Source organism: Zonotrichia albicollis, chromosome 1 (assembly GCF_047830755.1).
Source record: "Zonotrichia albicollis isolate bZonAlb1 chromosome 1, bZonAlb1.hap1, whole genome shotgun sequence".
Lineage (NCBI taxonomy): Eukaryota > Metazoa > Chordata > Aves > Passeriformes > Passerellidae > Zonotrichia > Zonotrichia albicollis.
This window is the reverse complement of record NC_133819.1, coordinates 39,975,013-39,993,486: the sequence shown is the minus strand read 5'-3', so window position 1 is coordinate 39,993,486 and position 18,474 is coordinate 39,975,013. Positions and strand designations below refer to the sequence as shown.

At 42.2% G+C, this 18,474-nt stretch overlaps 1 protein-coding gene across 15 annotated transcripts in view; it reads left to right on the top strand.

Annotated features, from left to right (window-relative positions):
* Positions 1-7,418: 7,418 nt before the first annotated feature.
* SLC4A7 (solute carrier family 4 member 7) overlaps positions 7,419-18,474 on the top strand; it is a 93,437-nt gene continuing 82,381 nt past the window's right edge. For all 15 annotated transcript variants that reach the window (XR_012579910.1, XM_074538848.1, XM_074538833.1 and 12 more), the window contains exon 1: positions 7,419-7,684. Coding sequence is in view for 14 of the 15 variants with exons in the window: in XM_074538848.1 (XP_074394949.1) it covers positions 7,637-7,684 (48 nt within the window). In the remaining variant the exon portion in view is untranslated. The remainder of the gene's footprint in view (positions 7,685-18,474) is intronic.

Below are 18,474 nucleotides of genomic sequence, written 5' to 3'. Positions count from 1 at the left end.
AAATTACCTTCCTGTTTCACTGGTACATTGTTGCTTAATTCCCTTTTTAAAGTAAAGGTTTCCTGTCTCTTGTGGAGAAAACAGAAATATATAGGGTTACTCTTTAATGTAAGAGAAAAAAGGCAATGTTTAATAAATTTGATAATATTCAGTAAAGCACATTACAATCTGTAATTAAATAATGTTGTATTTTGATTTATTGGAACAGTTTATTTAAATATTATAAGACTATGGCTTTGTTATGCCTCTGTTTTCTGTCTCTAAGTATCTTACTTCTCAAGAGCTGAAACTTCTTAAATATGGAAGAAAAGCATCTGAAGTTAGCATGCTTTTTGGCTATGTTCTTGGCCAGAAAACAAAGACCACAACAGCAAATTGAAAATTTTTTGTTATAAAGATACTTTATTTGGAAAGGCGACAATTGCAGAAATTTACTGTCTATTTTTGTTTTTGCTTTTTTTTTTTTTTAATCCCAACTGATTATTGAAAAAAAAAAAAAAGAAAAATCATGTTAATGCAGATAATGTGACAACTGTTTATAAAGGTACAGTCACCAGATCCTGGGTGAAGACCTTGTGGTATGACATTTTGAAACAGAAATGCCTACTCTGAAGGCATTTTATGTGTAGATAATTAGCATGAAGTGTATTGGGCATTTTGGAACTGAGTCCAGAGAATGTCCAAATATTTAGAACTCGGCTTTTCATCACAACAAGTATGATTAAACTCCCTGGAGTGATGGAAGAGAAATTGTGTGGGAAGAATATGATCATCTGGAGAGCCTTATGGGAAAAGAGATTTTGTGTCCCATATTGCACAATTTACCTCAGCTACCTGGAACCCTGAATATATTAATATCTTTGGTGTTTATTTACTGTATTCCTTCTGTGCATGTGAAAAAGTTTTGCACAAGTTGACTAATCTTTAATATTCTTCTTTGGCTGAGGAGCAGGTTGAAGGTTAAACTCATGACTTTAGGCTAAGCAGGGCTACAATAAAGGGTGCTGATTGTTTTGGTGATGTGAGGACCTGCTTGGGTGAGGTTAAAATATTACACAGAGAGCCTGTATGGAAAACAAGGAACAAGTGCAGCCGTGAAATGTGTGAGACCACATGATTGGAAAGAACTTCTTGGAATCTTTTCTTGGAAGAGTCTTCTCCTACTGCAGGCATTTACATGCTGAAGTCCTTAATTACTACTTCAAGGTCTATCTTAAACTAAGTCATTTATAGCTTTCTCAAGGTTGCCCTAAACCTCCTTGAAAGGGTTCCCAAGATTTCATTCTTCTGATATCTAAAAACCTTTTTCAACCTAAATTGTGCCAGTGTTTTCTTTTATGTTAAACAACTATTCCTTTCTTTGTCCTGAGGAAAAAGTAAATATCATGGCTACCATAGGGCTAAATAATGTGAAGGTAAAATTTCAGGAAGGTGTCTCCTTCTACTAAGCTGGCCATGGTGATGCTAAGTTAGCACTGAAATGCAGTGAGCATTAAACATATAGTCAAGTCTGAGGATGGATTTCACTGCTTTTCTACACAAGGGTACATTTTAGACATTGCACACAAGCTGGATGGGGTAAGAAATATAAATTTGTGTTAAAAATCAGCTGCATATAATTGTGACTTGTATAGAAATTTAACTGAAAATTACTTTGATGTCTGCGACTGCTATTGTTGATGGTCAAAGTTGTTATTTCTGTTAGTGTAGTTGGACAAGGTAGGGATCGTGTATGATTACGGGAGGAATAAACAGCAATAGATGAACACACAGTCAAGACACTTGTTAGTGTAGAGTCCTTAGTGTATAGTCCTTTCATACTATCTCACCATGCCTTCTAAAATGGCCAAGTTCTATACACTGAAGTTAATAAATATTTTCCTTCTGTCAGAGGTCTGTACCAGAAAATTATGAAGCAGCGGATTTTTCTTTTCTTTTTTTTTTACAGACAAGGTGAGATAAATTTCCCTAGATTAAAACTTCTTTTTGAACTGTGTAACAGCTCAAACACACATCTGATTTAAAAAGTGTATTCTTTCTCTTTGCATGCAAGGAAAAAAGAAACAACAGGACAATTGATCTTTTAAAAGGAGAATTGAGGAGAGAAAATGAAGTGGAAGTGATTTTATTCATTATGTAGCCTGCCTTGACTTGCTATATGCCTTTCAAATCTACTTTACTCATCTGAACCTGTACTTGTTGAAGCTAGTGACTGTAATGATGGTGATGTCATCGTTTTGTTTATACTGAAACCTCTTTTGAGCACAATCACAAAAGAGATAGTTTTAGGAGATTGATTACTCCTCAACATTGGAATTTGGTAATTTTGGTATACCTCAAACATGCTGCACTTGTCCTCAAGTCTGCTTTTCTTAGCTTTAGATTATGAACTCATCAGGCCTTTGATTATTTCTTCATAAGCATTTATAAACCACATAGTACACTAAATCTCCTGGAAAGAAACACAAATAACTTTGATCCTTGACCATATGAATTTACAATAAATATTTAGTCACAATTTTGCATTTTATATTACACCCACAAACTGTGCAGAGATGAACACTCAACATTTGTAAATCTTAATTAAGGATCTGCTAGAATGTGCAGGTTGTTCTTAGTTTTGATTTGACCCTGTTGTTCATGTGCCTTATAAGATGGTTTTCATTTACTCAATTGCTTCAGGTTTTTTGAGTTTTATTAATTTTTTTACAAGATCACTCATACTGCCTTCATCACAGAAAAATGACAGCATTTAACGAACAGCTTCTAGGTGTTTTATTTTAATTGTGCAGACTAAGAATGCATTTATTCATTATTTACTCCACTGGAGTGATGCTATTGTTTCTCTTTTTTGCTTTTTACTAACATTCAAGTTTATATATCTGTTTCTTTCATAAGCCCTGACTTTCATGGTAGCTTTCACAAGCACGGGAAGGGGGATTTATCTTTTTTTTGCAGATAGCTAGCCAAATAATGTCAAGTTTTACTGATCCTCAGTATTCAATTTTAGATACCTGAACTGGTAATTTTTTTATGTGGCAAGTATTGTATGACACATGTCCTCAAAATGCAACATCATCTTGATTTCTTTGCAAATGTCCTTGGTTTTTTTCAGTCTAAACCTGGCAAACAGGTACTCAGAGTATAAAGAATGCACCATTTAGTTGAGCACATAGGAAAAGGTTTAATTTTTAAAATGTGATATAGAAATTACATTGGCAGCCGTCCTGAGACCCTTCAGTTTTCTCCTGTACTCCTCCTAGCAGAGAATCTTCCTTTCCTAGACCCTTTTCTTTAAGAGCATTAGGTCAGAGTGCCTCTTTCTCCTTTTGCAGCTCTAGTTTGTGTTTGTTTCCTCACCCCGTCTTTCTCTCACACCCCACTTAACATCTGATGCTTACCTTTCTGATCCCTGAGAAATCAGTTTTACTTTCTCCCCTGGTTTACTTTACTCCTTCTTTTACTTTACACTTCTTTGCATGGAGCCAGCCTTCTCAACCTATCCAGGTGTTTCTCTTGCCTGTCTCCTTCTGTACATGTGATTATTTGCACTAGTATTTGTGTCTTTTTGCCCTTACTCCTTTTGTTTGACTTTTGTTCCTCCTATTTGAATGTTCTTTGTCCTGGTGTAGCTATAGGAACTGGTTGTTTTCATACTGCTTCCCTCTCCCCCTCACACTGTTTCTTTAATATTGTTTGCTTCTGCCAGCATCAGATGCTCTAATGAGAAAGAGGGGGCAGGTCCCTTATTTTCTTCTCCCCTCAGCTCCTTCTTTTATTTTTGTATTGCTGGCTCCTCAGTATGAAACTCTGTCCTAGCTGTGGAAATTATGTCTGCTTTGTCTTGAAAGAAAAGGTTACAAGGACCATGGAATACTGACTCCTGGCATTTTCCTCCTTTCCCATTCTTAGGGGTGCTACCGCTGCTAAAATGACCCGTTGTGATTACCTGTACCAGGTACTCAGCTCTATTAAAGTTAGCAATGTTTTTGTTAGTAATATTGTCAGCCTGTAAGAACAGCCAGTATTAATAGATAAATCCTTGAGAAAGAATCTACTTTGGTAAAAGTAACTGTTCCAGTTATCCCCTCAAACATCATCTTTCCATCCTGTTTGTGAAGTCTGTGGTATCTTCCTGTCAGAGGTCCTACTTGTCAGAGCAGCTGATGACTGGAGTGGATCTGATGCTGGTGTCAGGCTGGGTGGAAGATGCTTTTATCAGCCTCTAACTTCCTTTCTTTGAGTCCTTTGGCAGTTGGCAAGAAATTAAACAGCAGGAGAATAAAATGCAAAGCTGACTTTTATGGCACTGCCCTAAGGAGACAGGCAATTTCCTAATCAGAGGTCTGGCTTATCCAGCAAATTCTGCTGCTTCCATCAATGTCCAGAAATGTGTTTGGGGAGCGGGTGGGGAAAGAAAGGGAGGAAGAGGAGTGGAGGAAAACTACCATCAGGCCACTCTTAGTGGACCAGGTACAGTATCTAATTAAAGATACTGATGGACCAACTCTTCAGTGCTACACATACGCTACCCCCCTCCTTCCATACGTCACCTGGTGTGTCAGGGACAGTTGCACTCATATTCATATACAAAAAGCGGTCTGCTTCTATTTTGATAATGACTTCTGGGAGGTTTGGTAAGTTTTGAGTGTTTTGAAGGTCTGGTCAGCTTGCTGTAAACAGTGGCATCAGTTTCTTTTCACTCAGGCAGCATGGCATGTGGAAGCTAGGTTGGCCTTTTCTGCTATAGTTATACATATGGTGACTAGATGGAATGCAATGAGCAAACAAGTTTTTCAGCTCAGCAAATGACTGTGTGTTCACCTGGAGATGTTGTTCTCCACAGAGTGCCAAAGGAAGTAAGCTGGATGAATGCTGGGCCCTACTGCCCTACTGAACCTTGATTTGTCCATTGGGCATTCTCTGATGGCAGTGAAAAAAGTGCTAGAGCGTCTTGTCAGAGATCCCTTCTCAGAGATCAAGGGGAAAGGAACATCCTTTTATGCCAAACCTAACTGGCATTCATGTCAGTACACTCCTTTTTGAAGGACCAAATATTTTTCTCATTCTAACCCTTCATCTGCTGTCCCCTGAGAAACCTCTCTAAATACTTTAGTTCACTGCACATTATGGGAAGTTCTGTTTTAGCTATTACTGTTCTCTGGGCTGAATCCCCAGAGAATGGATAAGTTCAGTGCTTGTGAAAATATGTTGTGTTCATCCCAATATCAATGGAGGACCACTGCAATTTGCCTCCCAAGACATATTTAGCATCAATTACGTGGGACATGAAGGTGCAATCCATCCCTTTTTATAGCCATGCTGTTTTGTACAAGACCATTTTCAATGTTTTAACTGGGCTGAAACTCTGCCAGTACTGTTCCTGGAAAAGAAAGGATGGAATAGGTCACAGTTATACTACAGGTGTATCAAGGCCCTTAATATCAAGGTTATTCTTTTTGTGGTGGTTTTGCTCAGTGCTTTATTATCCATTAAAACTCTGGGTCATAATCTTTGATTGAAGAATGTGTTAAGACTGCTCCCTATTCAATCAGTTCTGCACAGCTTGTCTTACTTACTTCATCTCCTCAGTACAACTAGGCAGGTGTAGTTTACACTAATAATGCATTTCTCAAAGTGCAGGTTTTAGTGACCTCGTGTAGGTGCATGCCAAATCTTTAATTTAAAACCTCCCTCCAGGTTGTATGGGTCAGGAGCTCTGGGTAGGGTTGCAAGGACTGCATCTGTGCCCAGTGCCATCCAACGGTGTGTGCACCTGCTCTTCCCTCCAGGGCATTTGCTTCTGTTCAGAGAACTGGTGAACTAATTTTGTTTGCAGACTGATCTGGCTCTGCCAGCACCTTTCCTGAAAAGCATACAGAGGGTTACTGGTCACCAATCAGCTCTTCTTCCCCTGGATCAGGCAAACATCAGGAGCCTTTCCTTCTCCTGTGGCCAGCCTCCAGAGCAAGCTGGTGACTGAGGCTGTGCTAAGCCTCCTGCTGGTAGGCAGTGCCAGAGGCCTGCTTTGCCTCCACAGCCAGGTTTATATTTTTGTCCACAGGCCCTGCAGAGCCTCCTTTTATAGTGTTCTTAGTTCAGCACGGTATTTGTTGATGCACGCATTCCTTTCATTTGCTGCTTCCAAAACGGCTGATAAGACCAGAAGCTCTTCTGTCTCCATTTGAAAGGGTTTGTTTGAGACCCAGTCCAGCTGGGATCCCCTCGCCTTGCATTGTCTCGACCGTGCTGTATCTGCCTCAGCCTGCCTGCCTTCGCTTTCACACTGCACCTCCTGTGAACCCTGCCTGATCCCGAAACCTCTGTGCCTCTCATCGAGTAACTCTAGAACTTTTGCTTCTTTCAGAAGTCAAGCTGGGACTGGCCCTGTTGCAGTGGAGTCACTGCTGTTTTCTTCCTGATGCTTCCCAGCCATTCAGAGTTCCGACACTGCATGTAACAAATGCTAAGCCCAGAGCATCCCAAAAGTGATCCAGGGAACTGGCTGCATTGCACATGATGTGGAGCTTTGTGGCCTCTCTGCCTCCCTGTGTTAATGTCAGAGCTTCAGTGACAGCTCAGCCCAGAAGCTGTGGGCAAATACAGACTCTGCAGAGTGTCAGGGTGGGAAAAGGAGCCACAGTATGCAATCCCCCTAAAGTGTAGTGGGAGTAGGTGTAAGGAGGAGCTCCAGGGCAACGTGGAAGAACAGGAAGCACGGAGGGATGGTTCACCTGCTGTATGTGGATCTTCAGCACCATCAGCACAAGGTGTTTCACAACTGAATGAGCCTAAGGAGGGTGTAATTTTCACAGAGGCAGACATGGCAAAGTTATCTTTACTAGACAAGCGTTAACAGCTGTTTCTAAAAACTTTCACTGGAGCAAAGCTTTACAGAGGCAGCCATAAGTACAACCTTGATACTGCTCCCTCCCAGCCCCCCAGCCTTTTGAATAAAGGATTGTTGGACTACTTATGCAAGGGCAAATAACATTATTTTTGGAAATGACTGAATTATTTTCATTACTTTTTTTTCCAAAAGAAAAAAAAAATCAGCCCGAGGCAGACACCTGGCATGGAAAATTTCAGCTTGCGTGGTAAAAGGCTGGCTGGCAGAAGTTACCGGGAAGTGCGAAGAGTGTCAAAAAAAAAAAGGAAAGAAAGGCAAGCATTAAGGAGGCGTAGTCACCGGCAGCGCTGGGAGCTGCTCGCTGCCCCCCTGGCTCCCGGTCCCGCCGGGGTGCGATCCCTGGTGTCCGGCGCTGCTCCCGGCCCGGGCGGCGGCGCGGGAGCCGGGCCCGCCACGCGGCTCCGCGTGGGACCGAACGCGCCGCCCCCGCGCCCCGCGCTGCTCCAGCCCCGGCGGGCGGCGGGGGCGGGGCCGCGGCCGCGCTGCGCTGCTGCCATTGGCCCGGCGGGCGGCGCGGGGCGGGGGCAGCGGGCGCGCCGCCGAGGCGGTCCGGGCTCAGCCCCCGGTGCGGCGGAGTAGTCGCGGCCGCCCCGTCCTGAGGGCACCGGCGCCGCCCGCCTCCGCCAAGCAGCGCAGCCCCCGCGTCCGGTTCCAGCTCGCCGTTCGCCTGCCGCTCCGCGCCCTTTTCTCTCGCTCTGTCTCCCGGGCGATCTCGGCGGGGCCGCGATGGAAGAGGAGCGGGCGGGCGAGCAGATGAGACCGTTGCTCACCACGGTAACGGGGGGTGCGGTGCGGCGGGGGGCGCACAAAGGGGCCGCCACGGGGCAGCGCTGCCTCGCGTCCCGCCCGGGGGTCGTGCCGCTGCCCTCCTGCCGGGGCACGGGGGACGCGGCGGGGCTGCCCCCGGGCCGTGGCTGCCCAGCCCTCGGCGGCGGGACCCTCGGCCGCGGCTCCCGGCCCCTCTCGCCCGGTGTCCCCGCGTGCCGGCCGCGTGCGCGCGGCCGTGTCCCCCCCCCGCCCCTCGCCATCCCCGGGGGACGGCGGCGGGGCCGGAGCCTTTTGTTCGGCCGCGGGCTCCGTGTGCTCGGCGGCCGCGGCTGCCCCGTCCACCCCCCCGTTCCTTTGTGAGAGCCCCGCAGGGCTTGTGCCGGCGGCGGTGGGCGGCGCGGCCGCCCCTGGCCTCGCCTTTCTGCCTGCCCCGCCGGCTGACGAGTTCCTGGGCGAGGGAGAAGTGCGCACACATGGCAAGCGGCGAGCTTCCCCTTGTCCTCGTGTCGCACGGCGGCGGGGTCGGCTCGGGTGCCGGGCACGCTTCCCCCGCGGGTTTCTGCTCCTGGGGAGTGCAAGTGTTGGTGAGGGGGACATGGGCAGAACTACGGAGCTTGGGCTCATTTCCTTCTCGGGCCGGGTGGCTCAGTGAAGCAGGCTTGTGTTGCCTTCCTGTGCTGCTGAAAAATACATGTGGTTCCACGCTTGTAATTTCCCCTCCCTTCAGATGACTCAAGGTCTGGATTTTGTTAATGAGCCTGTGAGCTCTTACTCTGATGTTCTCCTTCAGGGCCTTTTCCAAAAAGGTGTCGCACAGGGATTTGTCTTCAGTGCCTGAAGAGGTGGGATGTGTTGTTTAAAACACAAAGAATGCTGTGATGGACAGAGAAATAACACTGAAAACACATGAGTTTTCATCATCTTTCCGTTACTCTTCGAGGAGAGACTTGAGTCACATTTGATAAAATTGGCAGTCTAATGAAGTGCTCGCTTCCTGTGACATCAGTATGTTCAGTGTGTTTTTCCTTTGTTATAACAGGAGCGTTGATAACTTAGTGGTTCAAAGGGCCATGAATTTTGCAAGTGTTACAATCTTTGTATGTTGCCTTTGTATGTTAATGCTTGTGCTCACATTGAAAGGTTTTGCAGATGTGTTCTAGACCATTTCTCTGTCTTGTCACTGCTGCGAAAAAGGTATATTCCCAATTCATCTTAACTTCTTCAGGGTAGCTTCTGTGTAAGAGCAGGCTGCTTAATAGGTTTAATTCTTGTTAAAACTACCTTGCTCCTCTGTGTGAGGTATCTGTTCTTAGCTGGCAGGAGAATATTCCCTCTGTGTAGGAGAATACTTCCTATATATAACAAAAAGATGCTAAACCGTGTGCAGGGAGTTGAAAAACTTTGAGGTTCAAGTGTGGGGTTGCAGTGGAAGATGGTAATGGTTACCATCTCAGGTGATTCCTCAGGTGACTCCAAATGAAAAGACTATTGCTGATGTCATGAAAGTCAGTGTGCTCTGGTCATTTTTGTCAGATCTGGCAGCAGTCATTTAGGTTCTGTTGTAGCAGAAATGAAATTTTTTAGGATGAACTCCTATGTTGTTGCATGGTCATTTTGATGCAGCAACAGAGATACTCGGTGGAGTGGTCCACATTGGTTTCCTTGGAACAGCAATACCTGACCTTGGTGCCAGAGTGTATCTGGGAGGTAATTCCAGCTGAGATGAAACAGTTAGAAAAGTGAGAGGGCAGAAGACTTGGTAGGAACTGGAAAAAAAGAATTTCTGGAGAAAACACATGAATTAAATGGCTTACAGGAGGAGAGGACATGCTGATCTTTGGGCAATTGCATAGGATAGCAGTATTGGATTTGTTGTGGGTTTCATATGCAAGATGTGTAATTTTATATACAAGAGAGCTACTTAATCCAAAAGATGAGTGTTTTTGACAATAGAGTTTGACGTAATTTTTCTAATCCTGTGTTTCTTGACAGAACAGGCTACCTTCCTGGTAGCAAAGCTTGCTGAAACTGCTTACATGTGCATAACTTTTTGAGAAATATGCCTCTCAATAAGATGGAAAGACTTAGTATAAAAGTGTAGCTCAAATCTGATAGCTTCATTGCAGTGGCTTAAAAATACAGAAGTGTAATCAAACAGAGGAGTTCCTAAAAATTCCTTTTCTTCCTTCCTCCTGTGTTGTTTCTGTGTTCATAGAATATTGATACGTAATGAGTCAAGATTGGTGGCTCTCTTATGGAGGAGCACTTCTATCAGTCACATGCTTCCCCCCCCCCCCATTTAGTTAATCAAAAATACAAAAAAATCCTTTAACCTTGCTTGTTTTATACTTTAGGTCCAGTCGTACAGAAGAGAATGAATTAGTGTTTGGAACTTTGGTCTTTTGAAGAACCTGATTGGTGGCAATTAGAAGTTGGAAGGGCGAGGTGGAACAAATGCCTGATAGTTATTACAACCAGAGAGCAACTGATGAACAGAGCATCTGGGATGACTAGAAAATACAATAGGAAAAAGATACTTAACTATATAAATCCACAGTTCTTTCATACCTTACATGCTCTTAGATGTTCTGCCCCCCCATCTTAGGAAAGATGCATTATTATTGGAAAATGTTCATGGAATAACAAGAGGATATGAATTTAGTTCAAAGATGATAAAGGATTCAACAGTCTAGGACTTGTCAGCCTAGTAGAGATGATGGAACAGTGATATGGTGAGGCTCTATAACTCCTATGGAGAAAGTAGGTGAGCATGGAAGAGGAGGCACACAGTCAAATCAGATTTAGGTGCTCAGTTCCAAACAAGCCAAAGAAACTTGGTGTAGGGATTCACAGGTATATTTGCTATACAATGTATACAGTGTGAACTTTGGGGGAGTTTGGACAAACATTGGAAGACAGATACATTGAGGTTAGTAAATGAATGAGGAACAGCCCCAGGAAATCTGACTTGAAAACAGCTGGAGGTTGTGAGTGTAAGGAGGAGGAGTTGTGTGCTTGTCTTGTTTTTCCTCTTCCCTCAGCAGCTACTTATGGTAATTCTTGTTGGGTTTTTCAAAATAGGGGTGGGACGTGGTAGTTTGTTTTCTATACAGTGATGAGTTTGACAGTTACAGTTATGGTATTAAAAATACTTGATACTGCATATGAGTGATCTTAGTTCTATCTTCTAGCTTTTGTCATTATGGTGTTCGTTACTGTAATGTTTGGTGGGCTTCTTTGCAACAGCTGTAAGTAGCATTTAAAGGAATGTGTAGTGCAGTTCTGTCTCTAGATGTTTTGCAGGTAATATTTTCAAAATACTTTGTTTTCTTAAAGTAGATGGAAACTTTTTTCTGTTAGTATTTGAAACTACTTCATGTATAAGATTGTAGACCATGCAGTATAGTTAAATAATGGGTTTGTTTGTGTCTTCTTTCAATGAAACGCACCTGGTTTTATCATTAATTCTACAGTAGATGATGATAGAACTGAAAGTGGCTCTGTTGGAGAAGGGCATGTTTCCAGGGATCTCCTTCTGGCTTTCCTAATCAAACCAGAAAAGTACTGTGGTCTGCCTTATCTCACTGAAGAGGGCATTAGTGTCACAGTGCTTTTTCTGAAGTGGCTGTGTGGTTGGCTACAGCTTTTTAAAATTCTTTTAACAGATGTGCTTACATGTTATCAGGTGGCTTGCAGTCACTGTCCTCTGCTGTCATCTTATTCAACATGGGGCTTCTGTGATGTGAAGTCAACAGGTCTCTGCATACAATTTATTTTTGCTACTAACACAGTGAGCTCAGGCTGGTGCTTTGCCTTTATGGCTGGGCAAGGGTAACCGAGGGTATGTTTGTACTGCATAATTGAGGACTGTGCAGGAAACTCTCCTCCCCCACAAGTTTGTGGCATCTGGCTGAACAAATGCTCTGCACAAGTTCAAGCACTACAGTTAGAGCTGTGTGGCAGTGCCCTAGCTAAATAGCCCTGATCAGAGAGAATTGTAGTGGCTTGCCAGCCTTGCAGACTTGAAGCCATTACTTTGAGAGACAAGCTGCTTTTCTCTGGTGTGCTGTTTGGGTACGGTGCGTACCTCGTACAGCTTGGGCTGTGTTGTGGGCCTCTGTAAGCTTTTAAGTGTATGTCTGGCAGGCTTTCTGAGCTCTTGAAAAGTTACCATGGCTGTCAAAAACTTGTTGTGTTAGTTGAGAACTTTATGCTTCATTGTAGTAGTTCTATTTTCTGTCCAGAATAAGCTGGGGGTGTACCAAGTTGAGTAGTTGTTAGTTTATATCCATGTCATTTATCTGCAGGTGACTTTTGACATGTCACCAAATTTGTTGTGGGCCTTTGAATATTGATTCCCGTTACACAAGGGTATCTGTTGCACAGGTCCTTTCGTGGCCCTGAAGCAGTATTAATACTTAGTAAAGAGAACTGTTCTATAACTAGTGTTAGATAAAAAAATAGAGTATAAGTATACTTTGAGTATACTCAAACTTAGCTACAGGAGGTCTGTCATGAATGTTTTTGGTATAGCACATCCTGGAATGATAAAGTTTAGGGATACATCAGATTTTTTTTTGCTAAAATGAAGATAGATGTTTAGCTAATGTTTTGAAATAGTACAGTGAATAGTGAAATTCAACTGACTGTTTTGTAAGTAAGGACATAGAGATGAGCACCAACTATTACTTAGCTGTGTAGATCAGAAAATGTCTGAATGGTTAAATGAGAATTTTGATTATTTTACAGATGATCTTGCAATATTCCTAATGAAAATATTACATTATTTTTAAAAAAGACCAACATGTATTTTAAATGGGTCAAATCTCAAATCTACCTTGCTGGCGTATCTCAAAGGTTGTTAGAAGGGATTATCTGTCTAAGAGTCTCATGTTTGTGTATGGCAGCCTCAGAGTTCCTAGTTTCACTGGGAATTACATTCTCTAACTCGAGTGTGATAACTTATAAAATGTACATTTTAACCAGTAGATGGAGCCATTTTAGTTATGTATCAGCCTGTCTATTTACCTAAGTTTGGAAAACTTTGTTTCATAAAGTGCTTTCAGTCATTTTGTCTTTAGAGAATGGCTTGCAATTTTTTATTCATTTCTTTACCTACAGAGAAGACTAAGTGTATTATTCTTCAAGTAACAGTGCCAGGACTGTACAGCAGGAAGGGTATTATGTATTCATAAATGTGGAGAAAAAAGTGAATGCTTGTTCTTTGTGGGAATTACAGTTGTCCAGTGTCACATGAGTAGAGCTTTGTAGCTTTGTACACCTTGCGTTGCCTGAAGTGGCTTTTTGGAATATTGATCCATAGTGGTGTTAGATACCTGACAGTCCGGATGCTCTTGTGACTTCTGCCCAGGAAAGGCTGCTAGCTCAAAGCTTTTTTAGCTTTTTGAGCTTTTGTTTTTCCTTCTGCAGTATCTTAAACTAAAATGGCTCAAACCCATGTAATGAAATGTTTGTCCTGTTTGGATATACTGGCGTCAGTTGTCTTGTTTCAGCAATGCTGGAGTGCTTCATAACCTTGAAATACCCCAGGCTTATTAATTCTAGCAAGTCCCATTTTAGCAGAAGCATTCCCAGTGCTGTACTCATTGTATTTTATCTTCCCTCAGAATGTATAAGATTCTGTTTTCTAAAAGTTTTTTCTGAGTTTGATTCTGCCTCTGCAGAATTAGATCCTTAGTAATGTCCCACCTATACCTTCCCTTCCCCCTCTCTTCTGTCTTCTGCTATGAAGATGAGTTTAGATTAACACTTTGCCAACTTGGAGAGTAGAACCCTATTCAAGTCTTCATTTGAACTCTCACTGTATGATACTCTCACTGTATGTGAACTATAGGTGAGTCATTTTCTTTCCCAGAATCCTGCTGTGAGAGATTTTGAGATTTCTTGTGGCTCAGGGTTTTTGTAGTTGTTGTTTGGATTTTTTCTTATTCAAACTCATTGGAAGTGTAAATTTTCGACAATTTTTACAGAATGAGTACTGATGTTTTTCATATGCTGTAAGGCATCTAGACTTATGTTCTTGGCAGTAGTGCTAAGATAGTATCCTGAAATATCAGAATATTTTTAAACTTGAAAACAGACTTGAAGGTTTTTTTAAACTTAAATAGATGCTTCCAGATTGGGCACCTGTTGTCACACTGTTGCCCCAGTTGAACAGAACGTCTGGAGTCTGCCTCCAAACAAACTGGAGCTTCCTGTGAATGAGGCATGTGGGTGGAAACTGTGGAGAGGAAGTGGGAATTACAGAGAAGCATCCCCTGTGTGTTGGAATTGTGCTGTTTGACCTACTCTGCTCTCTGCTACTGTTGCTTTTACAGTGCAGCTATAGTTCTAAGGATCTGGTAGCTGAGATCTGCTTGCAGGTGGGGTGAGCTGAGGACTTGTATGAAAACCTGGCTGTTCTTTTCAGTTACTGTGTTGTTACTATGGGGGCATGTATTTAGAGCGTGTATGTGGAAATGCTGCCTTAAAAAACTGTGCTTCCATAAAATGTAAAGTGAAGATTTCTTTTTTCCCTTACTCATTTTTGGACTAGGCTGATTCTTTTTCATTTTCCATGACTAATGTCTACTAAATATATGCTGGCTGTGTCTTGACTGGGATCTATTTTGGGATGAAGAAAAAGGCAGCCAAGTTATTGTGAATACCTAGGTTATGGCAGGGGTAGTGATGCCAGTAATTCCTTACTAGAAAAAGTTAAGAATTTGCTTCTACAAAAAATGCTGAACATCCTGAACACACTGATGGTTTCACTGGCATATTATAATCAGAAGACTAGAGAATCTCTAATCAGCCTGCTTTGCATGTATGTCTTTGTTACCAAAAAACAGAAAGAGGTTAAAGCAAATCTCTTCACAGAGCTGTTGTAATAGAACCTTATTTGGTGTCCATTTCTCAACTGTGACTGCTTCTCAGTGCAAAAATTGTGTTGCTGTGTCAAGAGATTCAGGCTGCTGTTTCCTGGATCTCAAAAATCATGCTAAGTGGAAACATGTGTGATTTCTTTCTTTTCTTTTAGATAGGGTTATGAGTAAGCTAATATAGCTTACTGTAAATCACATTTATTGCTAACTGATGAGATTTCCAGTTTGCATTTAGAAGCCCTAATTCTTCAGATTTTCTCCTTTTAAGTAAAGGACAGCTAGCAGATGCTGGTGTGAATAACACCTTGTTGTACAAAGATTTATTTTCTGTTTCTGCTGTATAACTTCACTTTTGGATGGAAAAAATTAGAAGTGTGTTTTCTCCCTTTCATAGTGCCTTTTGTCTCCATTATTATTTTCAGCCACTGCAGAGCTCTAGTTTATCTAACTCCACCCCTGCACAATTAGATAATGTCTGTATATTCCTCCCACTCCTGCTTCCGCCTTTCACGTATTCTGTTTTGCATTTGAGCTCAGCCACAGGTTCCCTTTTCTTTCACAGTGGTCCATTGTCAGGCCTGCTTGAACTCCTGCATGTTGTTCTTTGAGAATGTTGTCCTTAAAGGTCAGCCAGTACTCAGAGGCTTTGCCTTCACCCTCCTCTGATGTGTCTCCTGGGAGATTCTGCATGCAGGGCCCTGGACCAGGTGAAAGTGAAGAGCCATGAAGTAACTCTGAACTGCCATGCTGTAACTATGTGCTGGGTTGTGCCCTGTGTGCTGTAGTATTTGTCTTTTCTCCCTCTCTCAGGACTTCAAACTCCATGATTTCATGATTGCTGCAGCCAAGGCTGCTCTTGGCTTTCACATCTCCATCTGCTTCTTCCTTGTTTGTGAGCAAAGGTCCAGCAGAGCATATTCACTAGCTGGGTCATTGATGACTTGCGCTAAGAAGTAATTTTCAACAAATTCAAGAAAATTCCTGGAGTGCTTGTGTTTGCCTATACTCTACCAGCAGATACTAGTTGTTTTAGGCCCTGGAGTGTCTGCAGTCATGGAGTTTCCTTAAGCTTTCAAATGAAGGCTTTTGCTACAGCCCCTTCTTAATCAGGAGGTCTGTAGTAGGCACCTAATACAAAGTTGCCCATGTTGGACTGTTCTCTGATCCTTACCTATGGGGTCTTTGATGCCTTGTCACTCATTTCAAGCAAAGCAGGAATCCCTTTGCATGGATTGAAACCCATGTTCCTTACCTTCCAGGCTGTTTTTCCTAAAGCATCTCTGACCTTCTGTTCTAGTACCTCAACCATATGAGCTGTCTCACCATCACTCTCTAATTCCCATGAGGTTAATGCTCTGCAATGGTGCATAGACTGAATCCTGTCACTTCCCATGGTGAGTAGAAGCACTTGAGATGGGCTCACAGGCAGGCCACTTCCATGAGAGAAGTGTGTGAGCCTCCAGACTTGTGTTCCCTCGTCTTCACTTCTCCTCAAAGTGACAGCCTTTCTCCACCATGCCTAGTTTAAGGCTATACTCACAGACTTATTGTGCCTGGTGACAAATACACTCCTGCCACACTTTGTCGGATGGATCCTTCTAACTGGAAGATGTTTCTGTGGTCATAGAATAAAAGCTCTGCTGCAGCCATGCACTGACCCTCTGGAAGCATCTAATCTGCTCTAAGCCTTTTGCTTCTCAGTGCAGAGACTGAGAAACACTGCATGGGCTTCCTTGTCCACAGCGCTTAGTAGTCACTCTTGATTTGCTCTGTAGTTGCATTTTGGAGGTGTCACTGGTGTCCATATGGATAAGCAGGAAAGTCCAGTAGTTTGAGGATTGGATGGGCCTGATTTATTCATTGTTTGGCAAGCAGCAGACCTCCCAGGACCTCCTGCTTATCTTATCTTCCCTGTTGTGCCATATGTTGATCTCCTGCAGCTCTTTCACCTGGCCTGCTCAGCAGCTCAAAGGTAGCACAGCTCCCATAGGGTGAGGGAGGCCAGCAGTGGGCCAGGGAGGAGCAGCACAGGCTTCCTGCAGGCCAGCATCTGGATGGTGACATCCTCCCTGTGCAGTTCTTGGAACTGGGATCTCTGATGTACCTGTTCCTTTGGCTGGTGTGAGACTTCACCTTGTAACATTGCACAAACCTGAAAGGTATTTTGGGCCTTTTGTGAGTTTGGCTGTGAGCTGCCGTGCATCTATTGCCTGAGCCCTGGTAGATTGATTTGCTGCACCCAGGTTTACGTTTATATTGTGAAACTACTGCAATACCATCCAGTTCTGTTCACAATATAGATTTAAAATACATATGTTCATGTGAATGCCTTGGTCTACCTGCAGCTGGTTTTTGATGGGCATGTCACGTCAATATTACTTTAACAACTTCCGTGCTGTAAACTTGTAATGACTGCTATTTCTCCAAGGCAAATATTCACTAACAGTAATCATTAGAGTTTTTAGTTGGCTGGTGCTGTTGCATTGGCTGATGTTGCATAACTTCTTGGCTTCTCAGCTTGGAGGGACCAAACACAACAGATTTTCATATTCATGTTTTGCCAGATCATGTGTCTGTAATAATAGGTATCTCTTTCCCTTACCTGGAAATATTTAACAGCATTTAATAAATACCTCATTATGTAGAGCAGAGACAGTTCTACCATACTGGAGATGCTTCAGTTTTTTGAAAGACTTGCATCTTTTTTCCTTTTTGTTTGTCATATCTGTAAACTTAGTTTGTTATAGGTGGAAACACTGTGCCTTCAGTCTATGTTCTAGGAATTTCTTAATCTCTGTCTCTTTTATAGAGGGATTTTAACTGAGTAATGCTACTGGTGCTTACAAGGGTGAGTACAAAACTAGAGGATCTCCTTTCCTAGTTGCTCACCAGAATGTTTAAAATAAAGTATGCTGTGGGTTCTCTGACTAAATTGTGAAGTCAAAGGACTGATTGCAAACTCTTTAACATTCTAAGCAACAAGGTAGGATTCTTCAGACTACTGCCAGATTTATTGCTTCTTTGTTTCTATTAAAGAAAAAAAAAAACTATTTGAAAGATTGTATTTAACCTTACTGCTTCTTTTAGGCTACTGATTTTTGGAATTTTTTTCCTTTGGCTTGTAAAGCACTATTGTGAAGTTATACTATTATGTAGGCACATGCATTTCTTTAACATGTCAAACATATTTCCAAACAGACTTTGTGTACAAAAAAGGAAATGAGAACTTCTTACTGAATAGCCACAGTTGGTGTTCCTGTTAGTGGTAAATTCTTCTCTTTTTTTTGTCAAATGGCTACACCCTACCAGCCATGAATTTTAAAACTGTTTATATAAAAACAAACAGATAGCATCTGATGATTGTTATGACTCATTTAAGGAAGTGATAAAACCCAAGAGTAGCAGGGATCCTTTCCTTTCTCAGCTTAGTTTTTTTTTTTTATTAACTTTGCTGTGCTTGTGTGCAATTGAGAGATATCAAAAAAGAAATTAATAAAGCAGATACTTACAATTAATATTTGAATTTGAATTGCAGATACATAGTGATTCATACTTATGAATTAAGTTTACAAAACCAGCTTTAATTTTAGATTGCAATTACAAGCAATTTGATTAAAACTATTGTAACTGTATTGTACAAGCTGTACAAGCTGTTGTAATTAAAGCTTTTGTGGAAATTCTTGAGTTTTTCAAACTGATGATATATGTCAGAAAGAAACCAACCTTTTCTTTTGCTTGTTGGCATCAGTGTTGCCATCCATTGCCTGCCTTAACTGCTGTTGCTGTATGAAATGCTTGCAATTGCTTTACATGTTTTCAGAAACATAACCAGAAGGCTTTTTTCAGCATATTGTGCAGTATATTTTGCTAGATCAACTTTGATTGTTTTTACTGAAATACGTAAATGTACAT